Raw genomic sequence first — 27,086 nt, forward strand, 5'->3', positions numbered from 1 at the left:
CAATTGTGTCCTGGACCTGCTGTTGGATGTGCATAAGTATACAGGGTTGACCCGCCAGTCAAAAAGGAGCAGACATCGGCAGGGCATCTTCCCTAGTATGCCTGGCTTGCGGCATCCCACAGGCCTCTTTAGGACCAAGACGTAACTCTCAGCATTTTCTTACCTTATCACTGGCCCTTCTTGGTTGCCAGCTGAAACTCTGCACCTCAGACTGGGACTTGAAACCACGTGCCAGGACTCGAACCCGGCCAAAACCCACGGTCTTCCAACTGAGATCACACACCTGGTCTCAGGACTTAATGAAGCTCAGGTTCTTGATGTCTCATTGTGGAAAGAATTCAGTGAGAGACAAAGCGATAGGTAAGAAGTGGATTTATTTAGAGAGAAACACACTCCACAGAATGTGGGCCATCTCAGAAGGTGAGAAAGGCACCAAGGTATGGGGTTGTCAGTTTTTATAGGGGTGGGTAATTTCATAGGCTAATGAGTGGGAGGAGTATTCCAGCTATTTAGGGAAGGGGGATTTCCAGGAATGGGGCCACTGCCCACTTTTTGATCCTTGTGGTCGGTCTTGGAACTGTCATGGCGCCTGTGGGTGTGTCATTTAGCTTGCTGATGTATTACAGTGAGTGTATACTGAGGCTCAAGGTTTAGTGGAAGTTGACTTGTCCACCACCTTGGACCCATTTGGTTTAAATCAGTTTATGTCATGTCCTCAGGCTATGTTATTCTTTCAAAGGTTGTGTCCTGCCCCCTTCCCTCCTGTTTCCCTGGCAGAGTTAGGACTCTAAGCAAAGACTGTGTGAGCCGGGAAGGTGTGTGATGTGTTCTGTGTGGGTGAGGCAGAGGGCTGGAAGGGATGTTGTCAAGAGGACTGGAGAGGCCAGGCCAGGCCTGGACTTGCAGGCAGGATGAGGAGTTTCATATTATTAAACACAGAGAGCCTTTGAATGATTTTAAACCGTGACTTAGTCCAATTTGTGTTTCGAAATCCCTTTTGCTGCTACAAAAGACTTTGACTTCTCTAGTTGTAAAATACTTAGGATAGATTTAATATATTAAATAAAAGAAACTGATTTCTTAGCCCTAAATACTAAGGTCTTTGAGTTGTTTGCCAGAAAGAGTTCCTGCGTTAAGAATCTACATGAGTTTACATCTTAGATATCAGAAGCTTGAGTTATAAAAATAAAATTATTTACATCTAAAATTTTTCATTTAGTGTCAGAGGATAGTCTTAAAACTTTTAAGTCTGAAATCCTTCTTTTGCCTGCTGGAATCAGATTACCTTCACTCCCTGTTGTGACTGTTGGTGTATCTGAAAAGTGATAGCCTGAATGTTGATTTACTGTGCACTCAATTTTCACAGGAATTTGTCTTTTCCCATTTGTTCCATTTTAAAAAGAAATGGCCTTTTATGGTCCTAGTTGCATTAAAAGCAGTCACAGGGTGTTTCTTTTAATTAGAAATGCATTCTCTGTTGCACAATAAATTTCTTTCTTGTAATTCTGATCATGAGCAACATCTTACATTTCAGTTAGTTCATTCAGGAAGTATTTTCACGCCTACTCTGTGCCAGGCACCGTCTAGCATCTTGGGCTACATTGTGAACTAAACAAAGATCCCTACCTTTGAGGAGTTTATATTCCAGTGGGAGGAGGCAGATGGCAAATAATAAGCGTAATTAATATCTTTATTATACTAATAATAAATATAACTAGTATACTGGGGGTGGTATGCGCTATGAAATTAAAAGTAGAGCAGTTGATGCAGTGAGTGAGGAGCCTGCAGTTTCAGATACGGTGGCCAGGGTCTCATCATTGAGAAGGTCTGCCTTGAGCAAAGGATTGGAAACTTGTGTGGATTGGTGGGGGGGTGTGGGGTGAAGATCCAGCAGAAGGAACAATCATACAAAGAAAGGCCCCAGGCCAGAGTGCTCCAGGCCTGTTTGAGGGACAGTAAAGAAGCCAGCAGGTCTAGAGGGAGGGAGGGAGTTCCTCAGCGTTTTAGGAGCAGGCTTCTCAGTCAAATTGAAAAGCTCATAAGCCAAAATAAGTGAATAAATTAGGGAAAGAATTTTCATTCTGTGAATGCTCTGCAGGTGGTAATCTATAAATACCCCGACTCATGTCTTAACTTGATTTAGGTAATTCCAAAGTAACAGGAAAGTTTCTTAAATTCTTTTCAAAGGGCAGCTAAACAAACAAGCCAAAAATCTCTTTTTCTGTGAATGAGAAACTGATGTTAGATCACAAGCTCATATGACCTAGCATTTAGTAAAAGCTGAAAATTTACCTTTCCAATTTAGAGAGCTCAGGTTAAAAAGTCAAAGGCTTTGTTTTACAGCAAAGGATGGCAGAGGTGCCAAATGCACTTACCTCCAAGAGGGGCAGTGATGGGGGTGAAGACTGGGCCGAGTCTGGGAGAAACTGCCCTGTAAGAGCAGGTTTGGTCACCTCCCTTATTTCTTTCAAGCTCAGTTGCTCCAGATCCTTTTTTAACATTTTCATTTGGTGATCTATGTTTTCTGTTCTTTGACTCAGTGAGATTTTCCATGTGTTTCTTAAGTTTGCGACCTAAATCAGGCACGCTACTTTCATAAGGTCCTGTTACCAAATCAGGTCTGGCTGCTGGCCGCTCAGAAATCAATACTCAAGAGAGAGAGAAATGTTGGTAGAAAGGAAAGTTGCTTTTAATTATAGAATGCCTGCAATCTGCAGAGATGGTGGACTCAGTGTCCCCCCAAAACCATCTCCAGAGATTCTGCTTGGCCGTGAAAGTTTTTAAAGGGAAAAAAGGAAGTAATCTCAGTCAGTCATTCACATAGGGGGTCACAGTCATCGACATCCCACTGTGTGCAGGCTTGCTGACGTCTTGTGATGATCCCTCCCCGCCCCACTGCCCAGCTGTGCAGCGTGTGGGAATCTTATTCCCCCACCAGGGATTGAACCCGGGCCACGGCGGTGAAAGCACCAAGTCCTAACCACTGGACTGCCAGGGAATTCCCATGATTTTTCTTTAGATGCTATCGTGTTCACAGTTTGTTCGCCGGATTACTGAAGGGGAAGCTGGGGAAGAGATCTGGTTATCTGTTACTTATTCTTCATTTCTACTCCTTTGATCTACGGAAAGAACCAACAGACTAGGATTAGGAAAGGTATCATGTGGTCAAAAGGTCTGAAAGGTGTACTAGGGCCGGAGATGAGTAGAGCCGGGGTGGGGCGGAGCGGGGGGGGGGGGGGGCGCTGGGGGCTGGTTTAAGGTTAGTGACAAGGCAAAGGGGCCTCCTGCAGAGAGCTCTTTCCTGCCAAAAGCTGCTTACAAATCCCCACTTGTCAGAACATCATTCCATTTCTGTGGGATCATGGGCAAAGGTCTGTCTTCTGTAACTTCTTCCTGCTGACGTAGGGTGCCGTGTTCTTAGAGTGGAAGATGTTGACATGGGTCTGTAGCATCTCTTTGCTCACAGTTGTAGTTGCCCATTTCCATACAGGGGCAGAACAAGCTACAATTATTTTGATGCCCACAAAGATACAGATTATTTTCAGCAGTAGTGTTAATCCCATTCTCTTAAGGTCAGTTCTTGGCACTGTGCTAGCCATAGATTCCGTAATGCTTAAGATGGAGTGGTTTGTCATAACTGCAGTCTGGTCATCATGCAGTCAGCCTTTTCCCTCTGGTGGCAGTTACGGTATCTGTAAAACAACTCAGGAACCTGCATCAGACACTGAGTCTGTAGCTCTATTGTCCTAATCATTAGCTGCTTGAGCCTGCTCCTTTGTGACTCAGGGAGGCCTGGGAGACTTCAACTTCTCTGCAGACAAGAGGCAGGAGACGTGGAGGGGTGTTTGTCCTTGGGCGGGGTTGGGGTGCAGGGTTCTGCTCAGTTCCAGTCCTAATCAATACTAATGTAGTAGAATACTGCCAGAGTTGCATGCATATCAAGTGTATTTTGTTGGTGTGTATATTCAGTATCATCTTTGTTTTGCACATACAGTATTCTTTATAAAGAACCAGGCTTAGTTTATCCAGGGAGGTGTTCTGCCGTACTTGCCCATAACTGATCTTTTCCCATGTTTCTGAATTTTATTTTTCAGAGTATCCTTTCGTGGTTTCTTAAACTTCTTTCTTACTGATTCCTTTCCCAATTTGTCGTGGTTGTTTCATACTTGAGTCCTCTCTGTGAAATTGCTGTTTATTGTTTTGAGTTTAGTTTCCCATGAGGCTAAAGCTGAGGTATGATCACTAAAGAAAATGCTGAGAAGCACACATCTTTGACTTTCTGAAACAAAACATTCTACATTCATCTCACAGTAAAAAAGGAAAATGGTACAGGTTAATATAACTGAGTTAGACAGGCCCTAGAAAAAATTTGCAAGGCCTTTTCTCTCCTTCCTTTAGATAGGACTGCATAAGCATCACCCCAAAAGGTAATGGTCTGCCCTCTTTTTCTTTAAAAGGAAATGCCATGACCTCTGTAGGCCTCCAGTTCCATTGCCATCCTGAGTGGGAAGTTCAGGAGCGAGCACTTCATAGACATTTAATCTCTGTTGAATGACAGAATGAAAAGATTGAATGCACTCACAGCAAGCTTTTTGCGAAATCCCTCTTTACTGGGTATTTTGATAATTGAGTTTTAAACATAATTAAGAACCCAAGATGGGTATCTATTCAGTTCTTTTTTATCCGTTATGTCAGTTTAAGATATTGTGCAACGACAAGTCTATTTTGTGTATCTTTCCTATATTCTGTCCTTGGTTTTACTGTGAACGGGTTTTGGATTACTTGGCCACAGCGGACCTCTGAGATGTCTCACCCGGTGTTGACGTTCACTTAATCACTATTAACATTCAGCTACACTTGAAGTTTCTAACCATAATATTTGCCAAGCTCCATGTCAAAATGCAACTTGAAAAACATTTTTTCAAACTCAGTGCTGTTTAAGTCAGAAATCCTCAAGAAAGTAAAAAGGAGTGGAAACTAGGTGGGATATTCTTACTAAACATTTTAATTTTTATTATGACAGGAAGGTCTTCCCTTCTTTACGACTTGTCAAATTTCAGCTCATAGAGAGATCCTCTATAATGGTGACATGGCCTGAGCTCGCCCAGACTTGAAGGAACCTGTGTCTGTATGCGGCACATTGTGTGTCCTCTTGGTGGCATGAGAAGCAAGCAGTCGAGGGTCCAGCCATTCATAATTCACACTGTCTTAATAGGGGACTTTAGTTTTCAAGGACTGGCTAGAATGTAAAATCTTACCCTTGAAGATTTATTTAATCTTATTTTTAATGAATTGCCTAGGTCACTTGTGATGAAATTGTATGATCGTACTACTTGATACATGGAAAATATGTTTTTTTTAATAAAGACCATATTTTTTTTTATATATACAAATTTATTTTATTTATGTATTTTTGGCTGCGTTGCTACGCACAGGCTTTCTCTAGTTGCGGCGAGCAGGGGCTACTCTTCGTTGGGTTGCGCGGGCTTCTCGTTGCAGTGGCTTCTCTTGTTGCGGAGCATGGGCTCTAGGCACACGGGCTCAGTAGTTGTGGCTCGCAGGCTCTAGAGTGCAGGCTTAGTAGTTGTGGCGCAAGGGCTTAGTTGCTGTGCGGCATGTGGGATCTTCCCAGACCAGGGCTCGAACCTGTGTCCCCGGCATTGGCAGGAGGATTCTTAACCACTGCGCCACCAGGGAAGTCCCCATGGAAAATATTTTTATTAAATATTTTTAAAGTCTCCTTCCTTAGCAACATGTGTCATTGTTTTCAGGATATACCGTCTCAGATACAAGATTCTCAGAAGCTTCACAGGAGGGAAAGCTGTGACAAAGAAGGAATTCATTAGTTATCATTCTTTGCATGGTAAAATCATCAACTTCCATCACCAACTTCTAATTCAAATCAGATTTTAATTTGGATGTTCCATTAGTCCTTCTTGAAACACTTTTTGTTCCCTGTACATGCATGCTGTGTTACTTTGGTTTTATAATTGAAAATAAATGATATAAACAACATCTGAGCTCTTGAGCCTGGAATACCAGTGTAGTTTATTTTGGGACTCGAGTTAAAAGGCTTTCTGGAATTTGTGATTATACCTCTCAATCCTTAAAGTCTTTCCAGAAACCCTATATCTTATGAGTTCATTCTCACATTTTTCACTGATAGGTCATTGTTTGCTGGTGAAATCCCAAGAATAAGTGGTATCAATCTGGCATTTTATCAGTGACTGTATTAAAGGAAATGAGTGTGATACAGATCTTATCTGACATAAGGTAGAGGGTGTCAGGCACATACAATTTAGGGATAAAAGTAGGAGCAAACTAGGTTAACCAGAGGTAGAGGAAAGACTTCAAGACTGGGGTACACAGGGATTGCATCCTGGCACATCTAGATACAGTTCTTATATATCAGTTCCATTTCTTTGTATGAATGAGAAGGAAGAAAATGGAAATTTTGTTTTATACAAAACAAATAGGATAGGCTGTAATCTACATTATAGAACTGAATTCATCAACTGCCTTACTAAACTATTTTAATTATATTGTTAAATTGTCAACAAGCTTGTCGGGTGCCCTTTTGTAGTACCTTACACTGGCTATCTTTTCCTTCTTTCCTCTCCCATAGTTGCTAAAAAAAACAGATGTGTTGAAATTAGTCCAAAAGCCACAATCAGAGGGGCTTGGTTTCTTCCAAGTCGGAGGATGACTGTCTTTTCCCTTAAAAAAACAAAGTTAACCCTTTTCTATGTTTATGATAGAGAAATAAGCCAGTCTCTATTTCAGTCACTGTTTTATTTTTATTTTTAATAGAAGAGGGGAAAGCTTGCTATAAATACAGCTGATCTTTTAAAACAAGAAATGTACCATCTTTGCAAGCTAGTCATTTGTAGATCTTTTATTTCCAGGCAAAAATGCCATCATTAGAACTTTTCTTTCCTTTTTATTCCATCCACCCATATCTGCAAGTGTATTATTCTGTGTTCCTTCTGGCATGTCGGTGGTTTGTTTGGGCTGAAGACCACACACTGGAAGCGCAGGGAAACCTCCGGATCAGCATGAGGAGAGCGGGCTGGGAGGCCCCACTCTTATCCCTCCATGAAAAAAGAAGCCAGATTTTGCCATCTTTGCTAGCACCAAGATGCTGTGAAAAGAGGAGCTGGAATTCTTTCATGTTTTCAAATCTACAACTGCTGGTTTATACAATCTTAATTTCATTCATATAACCAATCCTTTTTCTCTTACCTTTTCCATGTTTCTTAATGGATTTTTCCTAGAACACTTGCCTTGATTTTTCCCTTTTTCACCCACCAGATATAAGCATTCTATTTCTTGCCAAGCTGACAGATTTCAAAGTAGAAGTATCCTATCTGATATGAAGACTTAGGCCTTAAAAAGTTTGTTAATGAGGTTACTTGTCTTGGTATTTACCGAACGTCTAACTTTTATTTTGCTGAACTCTGTTGGCCTTAAAGGATTTCTCAGTGGCTTAGCAGTAATTGGAGTAATGAAGACACTGGCACAGGTAATTGCCTTTGTTTTCTTGTGGCAGAAAAGCTTTTTTCCACCTCTGCTAAGTCCCACTAAAATGAAAACTCAAATAGTGATCACATAAAGAAATTAATGTGTGAACTAGTTGATGCATATTAAGAATTCTGTGCAAGATTTTAGCAATTAGCTTAGAACCTCTTTAGCGGTACCTGCAGATTGTTTAAACAATGGGGTAAAATAGATTTTTTTTTTCCTGAAATAACACTCTAGAAGGAATAAGATATGGTTTATGCTTAGATGTCACTGAGGTATACATGTAAGATTGTATCATATGAGGCATCTTTTAGACTGAAGAAAAGATGTTATCCTGTTAGAAAACAGAATGAATGTATGGTCAAATTTAATGTGGGCATATTGAATTACTTCTCGTTCAGTTCCTAAGAGGACCGAGAACATTCCAGTAACAACTTGTCAAGAGTTGTCGGCCATATTTAACTCTCTTAAATTATGTAGATGGAATGGACCTTCGGAACAGTTGGCTCTGTAAAGAAAAAAATTAAAAAGCTTAGTATTCAGGTGTTGACACTAAGAATTGACCATCTGTCAGAAAAGAGAGTCCAGCAGAATGACCTTGCATACTTTCCAGGAGAAAATGATAGGACAGATCTAGGGCTCTGGTAGGTTGTTGATGGTGGGAGGTACGTGACAAGTAGTGCTTACCACCAGAAAAAAATGGCTTCATTTAGCTCCTGAATTTAGCCGACTGCCGTGATTGCATCAACAGAGCACCTAATCATGTAGCAGCTATGAAGCGTTACAATTATTTAAAGTAAATCTTTCTAGAATGTGGGAGCTCCGTTTTTTGATAGTTTTGGACTGTAAATTAAAAATGGGGTGGGGGGGCTTCCCTGGTGGTGCAGTGGTTGAGAATCTGCCTGCCAATGCAGGGGACACGGGTTCGAGCCCTGGTCTGGGAAGATCCCACATGCCGCGGAGCAACTAGGCCCGTGAGCCACAATGACTGAGCCTGCGCATCTGGAGCCTGTGCTCTGCAACAAGAGAGGCTGCGATAGTGAGAGGCCCACGCACCGTGATGAAGAGTGGCCCCCACTTGCCGCAACTAGAGAAAGCCCTTGCACAGAAACAAAGACCCAACACAGCCAAAAAAAAATAAAAAATAAAAACGGGGGGAAAAAAAGCTGAGAAGCTAATACTTGGAGAATGTTTTTAGGTTGTAATAGTGCGATTAAGAGCATGAACTTGGAAGGCAGACCGCCTTGGTTTGAATTATGGTACCCAGCCTTTCTGTGCCTCAGTTTTCTCATCACTAAAATGGGGCAGTAATAGTACTTCATAAGGTTATGGGGATAACATGAGTTAATATTTGTAAATAGTGCTTGGCACGTGGTAAGCACTATATAAGAGTTAAAACTCTGGTTTAGTAGCTGAATTAAACATTGGATTATGAAGATGTCGATCTTCAAAACTTAATGAACATTAAATTACTTTCCTCTATGTTTTACTTTCATCTTTCTCAAGACACAGTATTTTTTACATGAGTGTAGTTTGTCCAGATTGCAGATGGGTTTATACAGCCATATTTAAGGAAAGAGCATAAGCATATACACTTTTCATTGTGTTCTTTTAAAAAACATCCCCAAACTGCTGGGTTGTCGCATATGTGGTAGAAATTCCCACTCTCCTGCCACGACTTCTCCAGTCTAGAGCATAGGTAGACGTCAGAGAAATAAAAACCTCATGGAAATATTTTAATGGCAGTTAACTCCTAACTCTTGGTATTGGCAACTGGGGAGCTGTGAGACTGTAATAAGTGATGTGTACATGTAAAAGAAGGGAGTGTGGCGTGTGGTGTGCATCCTTTATTTAGCAAAACGTTGGATTGTGGGGAAATTGTTTGCATTTCATTTAGGTGTTCCCTGTTTGTCTCATCATAAGAATCCCCTGAAGATTGTGGAGATTCTCGTTCAGTAATGTAGGATTAGAGCCTGGGAACATATACTATCTTTTAAATTAACTAATAGACTTTATCTTTAAGAACATATACTTTTAACAAGCATCTCAGATGATTATGAAGCTAGGGCAAGGTTTATTGAGTTAAGTAGTTCGTCTGTCTGCTCTGAGCCCCAGCTTTCTCACCAACAGAACCAGAGATTTGACTGGAAAGGTGTTCTACTTCCTCACTCACTGTTAGGATTTTGTGATCCCTATTTTCCAAGTGATTATGATACCAAAGAAGAATTCCAGTATGTGTGGTGGAATATGAGTTGAGGGAATTAGCCTTCTCTTTACCAGAAAAACTAATTCAGCAAACTTTTTAAAATGTCTTAAGAAAGAAAAAAGCTTTCTGATAAAACAGCAAGCTTCAAGTAATTATTACTAATTTGGTTTCTAAGTACTGACAATGTAAGGTAATAAAACATCCAGGGACTTCCCTGGTGGTGCAGTGGTTAAGAATCCGCCTGCCAATGCAGGGGACACGGGTTTGAGCCCTGGTCCAGGAAGATCCCACCTGCCGCGGAGCAACTAAGCCTGTGCGCCACAGCTACTGAGCCTGCGCTCTAGAGCCCGTGAGCCACAACTGCTGAGCCTGCGTGCCACAACTACTGAAGCCCGTGCACCTAGAGCCCATGCTCTGCAACAAGAGAAACCGCCGCAATAAGAAGTATGCGCGCGGCGGCAACAAAGAGTAGCCCTCGCTTGCCGCAACTAGAGAAAGCCCGCGCGCAGCAACGAAGACCCAACACGCCAACAATAAATAAATAAATACAATTTTTTTAAAAAAGTCCCAAACTCTGGTAATGTGTATTGTCTTCTGTTCATTGGGGGGGGGCAATATTTAAAGTATAGCTATTTTAGAATTAACAGTCCTTATATTTAGCAAGTTTAGTAAACTTTTGAGCAGTTAAAACTTCTGTTTATTGATCTTATTCTAATCCACGATAATTCTTTCACTTTGGCTAGTTATCACCTGAGTATAATTGCTCGGTAATACCTTTCCCATTCTTCACAGTGTCTCAGAACCCACTCTGTGTTTAGCTAGAGAGTCATGCCTTGCTGCCCGTGAGGACACAATTGTCCAGCAACAAGGGATGTTCAACAATCAGCAAATTAGTATTGATTATGCTATTCTTGAGCCAGTGATTTCTTTAGGTGATAGTAAAGGATAATTGGGGGCATTTAGCACACTTACCCGTGGGTTAGTTTTAAATCTTTTTTTTTTTTTTTGGGCTGCATTGCGTCTTCGTTGCTGTGCACAGGCTTTCTCTAGTTGCGGAGAGTGGGATCTACTCTTCGCTGCGGTATGCGAACTTCTCACTGCGGTGGCTTCTCTTGTTGCGGAGCACGGGCTCTAGGCGCATGGGCTTCAGGAGTTCTGGCACACGGGCTCAGTAGTTGTGGCTTGTGGTCTCTAGAGCACAGGCTCAGTAGTTGTGGCGCATGGGCTTAGTTGCTCCGCGGCATGTGGGATCTTCCTGGGCCAGGATCGAAACCCTGTCCCCTGCATAGGCAGGTGGATTCTTAACTGCTGTACCACCAGGGAAGTCCCTGTGGGTTATTTTTATCCTCTAAGTCTTCCCCAAGCCTGTCTCATGGGAGAATAGCAGGTATTTCTTAGGCTCCACAAAGTGATGGCCAACAATTGACATGAGTTGATGTTGGTTTTGTTTGGTTTTGGAGGGGGAGGGGAAGCCTTCAGAACTTACATATATCTGTATACTTTGGATAACAATATAGAGCTCCAAAGTCATAATTTTGAGGTTACTTTCCTTTGGATGAATTTAATTCCTTAAGTTTGGGACACATTAATTAATGAATTTCCGTTAAGCCAGTTATACATTTAGAACACTTTTTAGGATGTACAGCTTGTTAAAACTGTTTAATGCATGTGCTATTTTGAATGGTACACCTTACACATCTAATTGTGGTCCATGGTGTTTAATCTCTTTTAGAAACTGGATGGCTTCTACAGGGAGCCAGGCCTCGGATATAGACAAGATTTGGGGGTTCTTCAGTGATGGCGCACCTCCCACCAAAAAGCCCAGGTAAACAAAGGAAGGGGATCCGAGGAACAGAGGAAATCACCACTGATGGTAGATAATGAAAAATAATGAACTTGCCCTACATCCCAGTTGGCGTCACTAATTAATATTGGCCTTCATATAAAAATTAAATTATTTTTATTTTGCATTTAATTTCTATTTTTTATCAAGGTCAGAAATGTATATAATTTTAAAAGTCAGTTCTTCAAGGCTCATAGTGCCTCACCCCTCCTCAGAGGCAATCGCTTTCAACTTTGTCTGTTTCTTCTAATATTTACATCCAGATTTTTAATACTGTATGTGTACTGCTGTTTTTTAGTTTTGGGTTTTATCTGTTTCTGCTTATGGAAGGTAGGGTTAGGCTTGCTGTCCTGAATCCTCCCCTCATGTCCCCAGCCGCCCTCCCCCACCACACACACCATAGACTCTCCTCACAGCCTCCTAGTGTGTTTTATATCACAATTTTTGGTTTAATATTTACATTGTATGACTGTATAAATAGTATTCATAGCTGAGCCTAATGTGTTATCGTTATGTTTCTTTTTCTTGTCCATTTTTTCCTCCAGGTTATTAAAGATTGTCTCATTTTTTGGGGGGGTGGTTTGCTTTGTTTTCTTTGAACCTATCCACTTAAATTCAAACTCTGTGACAGAGAGTAAATCTCCTGATCTGCTGACACACGTCAGTAATGTACGAGTTTAAAGTTGCTCCGTGGGTTCTTCCCTCTGGTCAGTTGTGCCCCAGGCCTGCCACAGTGCTGCTGTCTGCCATTTTCCTTTCCTGTCACCCTGCGAATTCCTTTCACGTCTCTCCTGTATTGGATCCTCTGTTTCCTAGATCTTATGCCTTCCTTTTTGGCGTACTCCTTCATTTTGCTGAAAAATATCTCGTTAGCTTCCTTAGTAAGGATTCAGAGGAGAAAAGTTTTGGGAGACATTTGAAAATGTCTTTATCGTACTCTTACATTGATTTGATGATTTGGCTGAGTGTAGAACTTTAGATACGGACTCATTTTCCTTACAGTTATGAAATCATTGCCCATTCTCTGCTAACGTCTTAAGTGTTCCTGCCAAAATAGCCACTCTCTTCTAATTCTTAGTCCTTTGTATTATATGATCTCTTTTTCTTTTCTCATTAGAAACTTGTAAGTATGGTTATTTTATTCTCAGTAATCTGAAATTTCACAATGATATATCTTCATATGAATCTGGATATCAGGTAGCTCTTTCAAGCAGGCTACTAATAATTTCACTTTGGAGGAATTTTCCTGTGTTACTTATTTGATAATTTCCTTTACAGTTCTTTCTGTATTCTGTCTTTGTAGAATTCTTGGTATTCAGATGTTGGGCCTTTTGGATAAGTCTCTAATTTTCTTACAGCTTTCTATGACTTTTGTTTTTATCATTCTACTTTCTCAGAGATTTTCTCAGTTGTATCTCCCAACTTTATGAATTTTTTATTTCTGTCTTTTTTTTATAGAAATAAGAAATGTTTTCATTTGCCCAGTTTTTTTTATAGCATCCTGTTCTGTTGCACAGATGCCATTTAAAAAAAAAATCTATGTCAGGATGTCACTGTTTCCTTTTCAGTTTTTCTCCCCTTTCCCAGATTGTCTCTTATTTCCCCCAAGTTCCTTTCTATCTGCTGGTTTGTTTGGGTATAACTCTCATGCTGGGGATTTTGTTCAAAGGTAAGGTGACCCTTATTTTTCTGCTCATATTTAAGAGAAAACACTGAAAAGCCAATGGAGACTCTGTGTGTGGCGAGGGGCTTGGTGGCTGGTGGGCCTCCCTGTGGGTAACAAGCGTGGGCCGGGTTCCACAGCCTGCTGGACTCTGTGGGTCTTTTCTCTCATGCTGGCCATTTTCCCCAGAGGGAACTCCTCCCACCTCCTGACCCAGTGAGGTTGAGGTGTAGGCATAAGGTTGACTGCCAACGTCCGGGAGTCTTCCTTTAGGAGAGGGGGGCAGGGGAGAGTCTCATATTTCTTACACAGAATGTACACAGTCCCCCTCCCCAAGCTGTGCACGGTGTTCTCAGATGCAGAACCCTCGGGTGGAAGCTCTCTGGAGGACAGGCCTCCTGTCCTAGAGTTCTGACCACTTCTGACACAGCCTTGCAGAGAACTGACCCTCCACCTTCAGCTGTGCCTGAACATTCCCAAGCTTCTGCAGAGGGAATCAGCTCTTACTTGACCGCTTCTAAAATCTATTGACCTCTTCTGTCTACTTTTCCTATTTTTGTCATCTTTTCCTATTCTGCTTTTTATGAATGTATGCCTTCTTAAAAAATTACTATTATTTAGTGTTTTAGGAAGAACCAGAGGTGAAACATAACTGTTAAATTTTTCCCTTTTAACTGGAATCTTAAATTTGGAAAAATCACATCTCAAATCTATAATGTATGAGGTAAAGAATTCAAATAGCACAGCACATTCAAATGGAAAGCAAAAATCCCTGTTCTCCCCAATCCCCAGAGTTAACCACTATTTACAGTTCTTATGAATCCTTCTAGAAATTTTTTTTTCTTTTCCATTATGGTTTATTAAAGGACATTGAATATAGTTCCCTGTGCTGTACAATAGGACTTGTTTATTCATTCTATGTGCAGTAGTTTGCATCTGCTCGTCACCCCCTTCTAGAAATTTTAAGTATATGTTTGTGTGCGCTTCACTTTCTTGATCCCCTTGAACTGAAGTGCATTTTTCATTGTTTGCTTCTAATGTCTATTATCAGTCTTCCCCAGCAGACTAAGCTTTTGCGGCCAGGGACTCCATGTGTACGGTGCTTTATGAGTTTTTCATGGAATTGGGAATAGGGAAGGCAGTTCTAGAGGTGGTTTCTTCAAAACCAGCTTTCTCAAGGCTAAAAGTACCTTTCCCTTCTTGCATTATGCCAACATGCAAATCCTTTTTCTGTTCATTGTATTATGTGGACAAAAGGTCTAGAAGGGCAGTTTCTTAGGAAAACACATGCCATCAGCAAAAATTAAAGTGCATAAACATATTTCAAACAGATTTTAATATAGTTTCAGGATGAAGGGGGCGTGGAGAAACAAAACACAAAAATTTGTACCAAAACACAAAAATTATCTCACACAGAAGTCAGGGCAGAACTCAGTGTTTATCACGGGAAGAAAGGAATGTTTTCCACCTTCCGTCATATCCATTGAATAGTTGTTTCTTTATTTAGGTATGTAAAGCTTTTGTGTTTTCAGAATTCTCTTGGCCACTATTTTTTTTTTTTTTTCCTGCTTGGGGATATCTAGAACAAAGCCGAAGGCAAATGTGTTCCCGTATTTGACTATCTCATGCTCAACTTTAGTCATGTTCATTTTCATCTTTGTGTTCATAAACTTTGGACTTACTTTTTTTTTATTGGCTTTTCTTTCATCTCCTGTTTTGCATTTCTCAACAATAGGAATTTCACATGTGGGGGGTTTCTTTTCTCTCTGGAATCCAAATCAAATCAGACGTGTTTTTTTAAATTTATGTTTGTTTAAAATATAATTTAGTTATCAGAACTGAACTGAGTGGTGATAGTTGGACCTTTTCCTGATATTAGTGGGTTTTCTTAGGTTGAGAGGACTACAAAGGAGAAGATTGGTCTTACGGTGGCTCTTTAGGATTTCCACAGTAGGGTTATTACTTTCTCAGCAAGCACTGGCTGTGCTCACACTACTTTGGAAAGGCATCAAGCCTGTGCTTGTCATCTTTGTGGCTGTAGGAGTTAGAGCTGAAAACCGTGGCTTTGGACGGTCTTCGTGCCTCGTGCCTGTTGGACGTTCCCAGTCCTCTCATTTGTTTGACTTTTTCAGGAAGCTGCTCCCAAGCCTGAAAACAAAGAAGCCTCGGGAGCTCGTGCTGGTGATTGGAACAGGCATCAGTGCTGCGGTCGCACCCCAGGTCCCAGCCCTGAAATCCTGGAAGGGGTTGATTCAGGCCTTACTGGATGCGGCCATTGATTTTGATCTTCTAGAAGATGAGGAGAGCAAAAAATTTCAGAAATGTCTCCATGAAGACAAGAACCTTGTCCATGTTGCCCATGACCTCATCCAGAAACTCTCTCCTGTGAGTACCCTTGTGTGAGCCCTGGCGTTCGACCTTTCCTAAAACCAGACACACATGCTGAATGCAATAAGGAGATTTATGTTTCTAGCCTATAGATTTGCATAACATTTGGCTCTTCTGCAAAATGTCCGTTTATGGACCCAAATCATGGTAGTTTCCTTGACCTCATTTCAGTGTGTGTGGTGGTGGTGGGGGGGGTGGTGATGATGGTGATGATAATGTTGTTGAGGCCTTTATATGTACAAAATGAGACCACTGTCCCATTACTGCTGTGTTTTAAATTTACTTTTTCTACACTCACTACTATAAAAGCTGTGTTCCCTGGCATCCGTGCCTTTCAGGGAACCTCAGAGAGATTAGAGATAATTCTCATTTTGTGGATGAAGCAACGCCAGTTTTTAATGTTCCTTTTAAAAGCAATCATTCATACATATTTTTATATATATATATATATATATGGAATTTTGCTGCGTTTCAGCAAACTGAGCTGGAAATCGATTCCTGAATGATTTATTTAAGGGCCTCCTTGTCTTGCTTCGTTTTAAAAATGTCTTAAAAATCAGGATTCACTTAAGATATATTTGGAAATAGTAGAGTAGCCAAAGCATATTTTAAAGCTTAATGAATTAAGTGCACCTTGAAAAAAAATGTAACTCTTATGCCTTAAACAGTCAATTATCAGTGTTGATTTTTTCCCCCTACGCCCTAGGGCCTATAGGAAAGAAGTGTCATTAAGTGTTAACCTGAAAGGCATTTAAAAGTATTGATAATTCCCTCCTAGATCATGACTCATTCAAACACTTAGGGCCTTTTACTTCATCTTTTCATTTCTTTGTCCTTAATTGGGGTAAAATGTTACTAACCTAGAACAATATAAAAAATTAATAGACTTTAAAGAGCTCATGGGACCTCCACCTCATACCATATACAAAAATTAGCTCAGTGGATTAAAGACCTAAATGTAAGAGCTAAAAACTATAAAACTCTTAGAAGAAAACATAGTTTTAAAGCTTCATGACCTTGGATCTGGCAGTAGTTTTTTAATCATGACACCAAAAGCACAAGAATCAAAAGAAAAAATAGATAAACTGCACTTCACCAAAGTTGTAAAAGCTACTAGGCTCACTGAGCATTATCAGGAAAGTGAGAAGACAGCCCCCAGAATGGGAGAAGATGTTGACAATTCATATATCTGATAAGAGTGTAGTGTCCAGAATGTATAAAAAAACCTCTTATAACTTAATTAAAACGCAAATAATCCAGTTTTTTTCTATTTAATTTGTTTTTGAAGTATAGTTGATTTACAGTGTTGTATTAGTCTCTGGTGTACAGCAAAATGATTCAGTTATACATATATTCTTTTTCATATTCTTTTCCATTATAGTTTATTACAAGATACCGAATATAGTTCCCTGTGCTATACAGTAGGACCTTGTTGTTTTATCTATCTTATATAGTGATTCGTACCTGCTAATCCCAAACTCCTAATTTATCCCTCCCCCTGCTTTGCCCTTTGGTAACCATAAGTTTGTTTTCTATGTCTCTGAGCCTGTTTCTGTTTTGTAAATAAGTTCATTTGTATCATTTTTTAGATTCCATTTATAAGTGATGTCATATGATATTTGTCTTTCTCTGTCTGACCTACTTACTATGGTAATCTCTAGGTCTATCCATGTTGCTGCAGATGGCATTATTTCGTTCTTTTTTATGGCTGAGTAGTATCATTGTGTATATGTACCACATCTTCTTTATCCGTTCATCTGTGGATGGACATTTAGGTTGCTTCCATGTCTTGACTATTGTAAGTAGTTCTGCTGTGAACATAGGGGTGCATGTGTCTTTTTGAATTAGAGTTTTCTCTAGATATATGCCCAGGAGTGGGATTGCTGGGTCATATGGTAGCTCTATTTAAGGAACCTTCATACCGTTTTCCATAGTGGCTGCACCAGTTTACATTCCCACCCACACCCTCTCCAGCATTTAAAATAATCCAGTTTTTAAATGGCAAAGGATTTGAATAGACATTTCTCCAAGGAAGATATACAAATAGCCAGTAAGTGCATGAAAAGATGCTTAACATCATTAGTCACTAGAAAAACGCAAATCAGAAGCTATGTCAGATACCACTTCACACGCACTGGGATAGCTAGAATCAAAGAGTTGGGTAATAATTGTTGACGAGGCTGTGGAGAAACTGTAACCCTCGTACGCTGCTGGGATTGTGTAGTGGTGCAGACAGGATGGAAAATAGTCTGGCCCTTTCTCAAACAAATAAATAGAGTTGTCATATGACCCAACGATTCCACTTATGCATATATATATACATATATACACACACACACATATACCCAAGAGAAATGAAAGTGTATGTCCATACAAAAACTTAGAAACAAATCTTTATAACGTTACTCATAATGGACAAAAGCTGGAAATAGTGCGGATGTCCATCAACTGTCAAATAGATAAACAAAATGTGGCATATTCACACAATAGACTATTACTTGCCAATAAAAAGGAATCAAGTACTGATACGTGGTGCAATGTGAATGAACCTTTAAAACATTATGCTGAGGGGAAGCCAGTCACAAAAGACCACATGTTAGAGGATTCCACTCATATGAAATGTCCAGAGTAGGGAAATCTGTTAGAGCAGCAAGTAGTTTAGTCGTTGCCTAGGACTGGAGCAGAGATGGAGGGTGAGAGGGTGATAGTTAAAGGGTACGAGATTCCTTTTTGAGATGATGAAAATTTTCTAAAATTGACTGTGATGGGGAGTTCCCTGGTGGCCTCGTGGTTAGGATTTCGGGCTGTCCCTGCTGCAGCTGGGGTTTCATCCCTGGTCAGGGAACTGAGAACCGGCAAGCTGTGAGGCACAGCCAAAAAAAAAAAAATTGACTGTGGTGACAGTTGCACATATCTGTGGATCTACAAATAACCACTGAATTGTGCACTTCAAATAGGTGAATTGTGCTATGTGAACCATATCTCAATAAAGCTGTTAAAAATACAGGTAAGAGAATGGAAAAGCTGTATGATCCAAACACTAGTCAATGAAAGTGAGGGTGGCTGTGTTAATAACTCATAAGTACACTTGAGAGAAAAGAAGAAGAAAGCATAATTTTTTAATGTTCAAAAAAATACAAAATTGTCATATAAAAAGGTAATTAAAGAGTATATAGACCCAAAATATAAGGGAAAAGTATTAAAGAAGTGTGTCAGCCCAGTAACAAAAATGTTGTCTTTCTGGGGGAGAAAAGAAAGAAAGAGCTCATGAGGACAAAGAGAGCTGTGTTAGTCCAGCAAGTCTTGTCTGCATGGTGCTGTACCACTCGGCTGGAGCCTTCATTCTTCCGTTGAAAAGGTCTCCTGAGACTAGAAAGCATGACCTTGCTAGGTGGGTTAGTCATGTTTGAAAGTAATGAGAGGATTTAAAGTCAGTGTCAATAAATGTATACTAACCAAACATCAAAGTGGAGTCACTAATTATCTTTGGATGAAGGTTTAGTATTCACCTTAAAGTGTAGTCGTAGTGTCACTTCCAGTAGAGTAGCAATTATCAAACTTTTTGGTCTCAAGACCCCTATACGCCTAAAAATTACTGAGAATCTCAAACAGCTCTTGTTTATGTGGGTTATGTCTATTCATATTCACTATATTAAAAATTAAAACTGAGAAATTTTTTAAACATTAAATTCATTTAAAAATAATAATAAGCCTGTTACCTGCTAACATAAATAACGTGTTTATGAAAAGCAACTATGTTTTCTAAAAACAAAAATAAATTAGAAGAGTGGTATCATTTCACATTTTGCAAATCTCTTCAGTGTCTGGATTAATTGAAAATGGATTCTCCTATCTGCTTTACGTAGTCAGTTCGGTGTCTTTGTGAGCTTTTGGTTTAACTATGCAAAAAAATCAGGGCTTACAGGTACATACTTGGAAAAGAGAAAAGTATTTTAATAGTCTTTTTGGATAATTGTAGATACTCGTTGTTGATACTACACCAAAAATTCAGTAAGTGATGGCTTCCTAAAGATTAATAGCCATAAAGAATCTGATATCAGATCATATCCATGTTATTGGTGATATGGAATCTGAACTTCCCTTATGCTGCTGCATTAAGATCCATGATCCATCTTCTACCCATGCACGGTTTTGTAACATTACCCATTGGGAAAATACTGCTTCACTGAGTTATACGTATCTTCTAGATTTTGACACATTTCATTACACCATCCAAAAAAATTGCATCCATCAATATCACCACCAATCTCCTCACAAAGGTATTTGGAAGCTGTCAAGCTCATGGTGGCAGATAAAAGTTTTCTAAAAATCTGATTTTTGCTTGAAAGCTCAGCTTTTATCATTGGCAACAATGGCAGCGATCATTGGCTTGTTTTCCCTCGAAATGACAGGCTCACTTCATTTATTTTTGCAAGAATGCTGAGAATACTCAAATCTGAATAGTCATCGTTTGTCTGCCAGTCATTCTTTCAAGGAAAAATGATGTTTGATGAAAAAAAGGTGGCTAGTTCAGTTTAAAACTCAAAATACGTTTGAAAATGTCCTTTTTGGGTTTTTTGTTTGTTTGGTTGGTTTTTTTTTTAAGAATCTAACAAACAACAGTAATATGACAGGGTTAATAGGCCCATCTACTGAGCCAGTTTCTTACAGTAGGGAAATGCCATTGCAGAAATCTTGGGTTTCAGAACCGGAAAGACTGTGCCATTTTTAAAGGCACTGGGACCCTGGGCAAATCACTTAACGTCTCAGAATCTATTTTTGAACCTGTAAAACTCGGATGATGCTACTTATCCCACTTGAAAAATAAGTGAGAAAATGTATGGGAAGTGTCTGGCACAGAGTAAATGCACTGTAAATGTTAATAACCTTGGTGAAAATGAGTCAGGATTTTTTTTTTTGTAGTTTTTACTGTGTCTGGGATCAGAAGGATGGGAGTTACAGGGTAGGAGGAAATGAAACAACATTGGATTCAGTTCACTGATTTAAACGAATGAGAAAATGTCCATAAATATGTGTGGGAGTTTGGCATTTCCTTTTGACCTTGGAACCTCCTTGTTTGTTTTCATTCTTTTGTCTTTACTTAGAGAGGCCACTGGTGGGAAATTCAGTTCTAGGGTCACCTGTTTCAAGAGAGAAAAAGTTGATTTTAAGTCTGAGGAAATCGATGCAGCTATAGAAGCCTCTTTCCTTCCTCTCTATGTTGATATGCAAAATGTAATAACTCAAAGAGGACCCAAAGATAGTTAGCTAAAATAAGTGACTCATGACTTTTATTTCCAGACTTTAACCTTTTGTATTTCTTTTCTTAGAAGCAAGGAAGTATATTCCACACCCATGCTTACCTGGTCGTATACCCAGGTGTTTTTATATGTGTGCATAATAATTAAACTGGTGCTGGCTTATTAGTGTTGTTCAACGGTGTGTGTGTATGAATCAGAGTACAAAATGAAGGTATGTGGGCTTCCCTGGTGGCGCAGTGGTTGAGAGTTTGCCTGCCAATGCGGGGGACACGGGTTCGAGCCCTGGACTGGGAGGATCCCACATGTCGCGGAGCAGCTGGGCCCGTGAGCCACAATTACTGAGCCTGCGCATCTGGAGCCTGTGCTCCGCAACAAGAGAGGCCGCGATAGTGAGAGGCCGGCGCACCGCGATGAAGAGTGGCCCCTGCTTGCCGCAACTAGAGAAAGCCCTCGCACAGAAACGAAGACCCAACACAGCCATAAATTAATTAATTAATTAATTAATTAATTAAATAAAAAAAAACCCCTGCTTTCTGATGGCCCTACCATCCTGGAGCAGTGCTATTTAAAAAAAAAAAAAAAAATGAAGGTATGAAAGATGAGGAAGTTCCTAAAATCACCATATTCTTTAATTTTAAACTTAATTTTCCCTTTTTGAATGGGTATTGTTTATACACATTGCAGAAATCAAAATGGTATAAAAGGTGTGCATACATCATGGCATCTCACTCGCACCCATGGCTTTGTCTACCTCCTTTCCCCGACTTGCCCCCAGTTGGTCACCACTCTTTTTGAGTATCCTTCCAGTGTTCTTTTGTGCAAAAACAAGCGAATAGGATTCTATGTATTCTTATTTCATTGCTTCCATCCCCATGTCAACAGGTAGCATTCTAGACATACTGATCTGCACTTGTTTGTTTTACGTGACAGTATATCCTGGAGATCTTTCCATACCAGTTTCCTGTATATGGATACTTGGCTCATTTCCAGTCTTTTACTGTCACAGGTAACAGAGCAGTGATAATGTTGCATATGTCATTTTATTTGTTTGCAATTACATCTGTGGGATATACTCCCAGAAATGAGATTGCAAGATTATAGGGTACATGGATTGTAATGTTGATGGACATTAAAGGGGCACCATATTTTTGATAACAAATCTAGAACAGTGCCTGGCATTCAGTAGTGGTTGACTCTTGCACGTAGTGAAATTCAGTTTCTTCACTGTTCGTTTCTGATCAGATTGTTCATTCTGATTCAGTGTTAGCGTCCCTAGTTGGTTGCCTGTGGGCTGCTAATATGTGACGTAATAATTTATGCCATGATGTAAAGAGAGCGGACAAAAGTTGAAAAACATGACCCACGTTCTTAGCCACATAAATCGTGGGCTGTACCATCTAGTTAGCCCTAGAAAGGAGTCTGAGCCCACTGACAACAGGGTACACCGAGAAGCCTGTCTTGTGGTAAATGTAGCACAGAACAGCGATCGACAGAACTAGACAAACTTCTGGGTGTGTCATCACCAGGCAGAGGTACTGTTTCACCTCTGTGCTCTCATTTTTCTCCTGTGAAAATAATTTACCATTTACTTGGAAGGTATAATGAAAAAATGGATAATTTTTTTAAATACTTTGAAAAAAATAGGAAGCACATTTGGCGAATTGAAGTGCGCTTTATGAATCTGCTTATGTGGTTCCGTGGAAACAGATCTTTATGGGCTATTAGAAAGGTATACAAGGGAAACCAGGAAGGTAGGGGGACTACTTGGAGGAATAACAGAAGGATTATGGCTCATCTGCTATCTAGCAGCTAATTGCAGTTACTTGGAGTTTGAATGGGGAATAATGGGGCCTTTAAGAACTGATTCTTGCTTAGATATTATCTAATGGAATGGTGTTGCAGGGATAAGATAGGGATCAGATATTTGTTATAGCACACTGCATAGTTACTTTCCTGTTTCAAATTCCTTTTGTCCTAGGGATCACTTTGCCTTTTAAGTTAGAAAGCCAACTTCCCACTTGAGATTGGTATTATATTTCCTCATTAGTTCTCAGAGATATTTACATGTAGTATTCAAAACAAACCTGGGGAAGCAGTTATCGAAATGAAACATTTGTTAAGAAATAGGGAGTCTGTTCAGAACTGATTAGTTTTGGTATTTTTAACAGTTGCAAAATGCAGACTTTTGGTAACAGTTATCATGTACTAAATATTCTCCCTAGCAGCCTTGTAAACAAGTTGCTGAATTATACCAGGGAAAAAAACAGGCAGGGAGAAGGTAAGCAGTTTGTCCTAAATCCATCAGCATCTGTAAAAAGCACCTAGGATTAGAAAAAGACATGTTAAACCACATTTACAGCTGTCTTTTAGTGGTTATTCCCTAGATAAGGAAAGTTTAACAGAAAGTATTCTTACCTGAGGCCTGCTTAAAGGGTAGTTGGAGCTGTGCTTTCTGCCCCAGTTTTCCTTTAGTCCGGGTAATAGTCACCACTCCTCGCCATGCCCATCTTCTTCATTCTATAAAAATGTCTATTTAGAGAGCGTGTGCTTCTTTGCATATGATGTAATAGTGCAGATCACTTGCTTTGTGCTAAAGTGTTGAGCTGGCACTTGGCATGTATCCTCCTATTTTCCTTATTAGAACCCTGTGAGGGAGACAGTATTTTACTTTTTTTTTTTTTTTTTTAATATTTTGGCCATGCTGCGCGGCATGTGGGATCTTAGTTCCCCGACCAGGGATTAAACCCATGTCGCCTGCAGTGGAAGCACAGAGTCTTAACCACTGGACCGCCAGGGAAGTCCCAGAGACAGTATAAGTGCAAAGCACTCTTCAAAAAGTTGCTGTTATTTAATGAAAACAAATGACCTACCAAAACGCTAGAACTAACTTATCTCTTATATCCCTCCCCAGCGTACTAGTAATGTTCGATCCACATTTTTCAAGGACTGTTTATATGAAGTATTTGATGACTTGGAGTCAAAGATGGAAGATTCTGGTAAACAACTACTTCAGTCAGTTCTCCACCTGATGGAAAATGGAGCCCTGGTATTAACTACAAATTTTGACAATCTTCTGGAACTCTATGCAGCAGATCAGGGAAAACAACTTGAATCCCTTGACCTTACTGATGAGAAGAAGGTAAGAAGCAAAGGATTCGTTTATATCTTCAGGCCAGTGGATTGTATCCTCATGAGAAATACTGTTTTCTGGTTGGGATATTGTATAGTACTGGCGTTTATGGAGAGGTAGAAAGGGAGACTGTTATCCCTGGTTGGATTTTTGTTTTTTGTTTTTTGAGATAAAAATCAATGTACAGTAAAAAGCACAGATCTTAAAAGTGTTCCGTTCTGTGAGTTTTGACAGTTTCACCCGATTTTAAGCAAGATTATAGGAAGCCATTTGAACTGTGAAATCTAAATCTTTTAACACTAGATAATATCAGGTGGGTGCAGTATTGATTTAGAGTTCTCTGTTAGGATATATTCTTCATGGCTTCTGTTGGAAATGTACGAAAGCTACTTTTTGATGTCTGAAGAACAAGTTTCAAGCCAAATGACAGCTGAGTTGAGATTAGTATTCAAAGGACACATCAGCAGACTTCTTTTTTTAATGTAGCCCATACTATATACCTAAGCCATCTCCCATAATATGGAATTACAGATGTCCATCTATGTCATCTAATGAGAGAAGGCTTTTATTAGAATGGTCACCAGAGGTTGTAATTTGAAATCTAGCACCAATGGAATATTCTATAGATAACACCATTTAATTGATGAAATACACTGAAGCCATAAAAGGGAAAATGTTTTCATTGCCATAAGAAGATGTCAGAGATGTAATGATTGAAGAAGGAGGGGGGAAAAAAAAAACAAACAGATTATAAACCGCCACAGGGTCTCATTTGTCCTGCCCTGTAGTTTTTGTAATTTGCCTTCATACTTCGTTTTCCTGGGAGCCTGCTTGCCTGCCTTTGTGTCCCACTTAGAGCCCAGCTAAGTAGAGTTTGAAGAGACAAATGACTCCCCCACTGGCACTCATGTCGCAGTACTGCCTCTGCTAGAGCAGTAGCTATAATGCCAGTCTTGTGATTTTGCTGACCTTGAATTCGAGTCATAAAAGGAAATCCAATTTAGAGAAATGGTGCTGAAAAGACTGGTTTTCTCTGGCTGGAGTGTTTTCCACCTGCTGCCCCCATGCTTTGTATGGCCAGCTCCTTCTTCACCTGTAAGTCTTCACTTACGAATCACTTCCTCTGAGAGGTCTTCTCTGACCATCCTAATTAAGAAAGGACCCACCCTTATTTTTTGGTTCATTTTTTCAATGAAGCACTTGATATAACTTTCCATTTTCATCTTGGTTTGTTTGTTTTCTGCCTGTTTGCCCCAGAGGAATAGCAACTCCATTTGGACAGGAACCATGTCAGCCCTTCTTACCCTAATGCCTAAGATAGTACTTGGTACATAGTAGGTGCTCAGTAAATATTTTTGAATTTATAAATGGTTGAATGAAATTAAAAAATGAATGGCAAGAAACAGCTTCCATGCTGTTTCTGATACAATCTCCAAAGGTCATGACCAGCATCAAAAGCATAAGGGCCTTTTTAAAGTTAAGGGTATCAATCAGACTTGAAATCTTCCTTCTCATCATTTTCATCCTAGAGTCTCAAGATTTGCTTTGTATTTTAGTCCACATTAGGGGCAATATTGAAGTTTAAGGGTTAAAGCCATTGACTGGCAGTCAGAATAGAGCCTGGTAATACTCTAATTCTAAATCTCTGTGCCTCTTGACTGTTTTTCCCTAATCCATATCTTATTTCTCTAGAATGTTAGAAATAAATTTATACTGTCTCAAGTCCTTGGGAAAATGGAAACATGGGATCCAGTTGGCCCTTATTATCATTGTCATCTAAATAATCGTTCTTCACTGGTAGCCTTTTAGGTAACTCAGAGGTGACTGAAGTGATTCTTTTATCGCTTATCAATTGCTGCACAAGAAATCACCCTGAAAACTTTGTGATTTAAAACGATGTTTTATTTGCCCGTGATAATGTGAATTTGCTATTTGAGCTGGGCTGATCGGCTCAGCTGGACAGTTCTGCCGGTTTTGCAAGTTACACACATGGCTGCAGTCCTCTGGGGGCCAGACTAGGTGCTGTTAGATGGCCTTGCTTGCATGGCTGTTGGTGCAGGCAGTCGGCTGGGCCATCAGGCTTCTTCACATGGTAGCTGGGTTCCAAAAGCAGCAAAAGAGAAATAAGACTCATTGTGCCAACATTTTCCAAGCTTCTGCTCTTGTTTGCTAATGCCCTCTTGGCTAAAGCAAGCCATATGGCCAAGCCTGGAGTAAGTGTGAAAGGGGACTAGACCAGGGCATCAATACAAGGTTTGACATCTCGGGGATCCTTCCTGAGATGGTCATCCAGAGCTGTCATGTATGTCACCAGTGGAAAGAGCCCTGTGGTTCCTGCAAATTATGACAAATAAATTCTAATTTTTGCTTGTTACTCTCAAAGAGAAATCACCAGACTTGCTGCCCTCATTCCTAACAGTCATGCATGAAGTAGAAAGTGAGGCCACATCGGGTGGCCACGTTCTTGGCCTATAGTATCATGAAGCTGGAGATTTATGTCAGAAGCCTTGTCCTCAAAAGAGCCTCTTGCCCTTTGGGACCTCGAAGCAAGTGCTCAGCCCTGCCCACCTGGTTGAGCTGTGTTTGTGTTGTGCAGGTCCTCGAGTGGGCTCAGGAGAAGCGGAAGCTGAGCGTCTTACACATTCATGGGGTCTACACCAACCCTAGTGGCATTGTCCTTCACCCAGCTGGGTATCAGAATGTGCTCAGGAACACTGAAGTTATGGTGAGTGGTGCTGACCTTGCTGCCCTTGGGAGAGCCTTCCTGGGAAACCTCTAAATACACCACTAGTCTTCCAGGGATAACAGTTTCTTCTCATGAATTAAAATTGGAAGGCCAGGATTTCCCTGGGGGTCCAGTGGTTAACACTCTGTGCTTCCAATGCAGTGGGCTCGGGTTCTATCCCTGGTCGGGGAACTAAGATCCCACATGCCATATGGCAAGGCAGAAAAAAAAAAAAAGGAAGGCCAAGCATTCTTTCCTGTGCTTCTTAACTTGTGGGTGTGCATGCCATCTTTGGAAATGTCAGACATCTCTTCAGGTGTCAAACTCTGAGGTTTTACTTTGTTCTTGA

At 40.2% G+C, this 27,086-nt stretch overlaps 1 protein-coding gene across 6 annotated transcripts in view; it reads left to right on the forward strand.

Moving 5' to 3' along the window:
• The window catches only part of FAM118B (family with sequence similarity 118 member B), a 54,413-nt gene that overhangs the window by 19,890 nt on the left and 7,437 nt on the right, over window positions 1-27,086 (forward strand). For 4 of the 6 annotated variants that reach the window (XM_057552632.1, XM_007183382.3, XM_007183388.3 and 1 more), the window contains 4 exons: window positions 11,460-11,552; window positions 15,366-15,618; window positions 23,794-24,021; window positions 26,609-26,737. In XM_057552632.1, coding sequence (XP_057408615.1) covers window positions 11,467-11,552; window positions 15,366-15,618; window positions 23,794-24,021; window positions 26,609-26,737 — 696 coding nt within the window. In that variant the 5' untranslated portion in view covers window positions 11,460-11,466. Of the gene's footprint in view, window positions 1-5,817; window positions 5,864-7,478; window positions 7,523-11,459; window positions 11,553-15,365; window positions 15,619-23,793; window positions 24,022-26,608; window positions 26,738-27,086 lie in introns of those variants that run through there. The other 2 variants (XM_057552633.1, XM_007183386.3) reach the window with 2 other exon arrangements.

This window comes from Balaenoptera acutorostrata, chromosome 9, assembly GCF_949987535.1.
Source record: "Balaenoptera acutorostrata chromosome 9, mBalAcu1.1, whole genome shotgun sequence".
NCBI lineage: Eukaryota > Metazoa > Chordata > Mammalia > Artiodactyla > Balaenopteridae > Balaenoptera > Balaenoptera acutorostrata.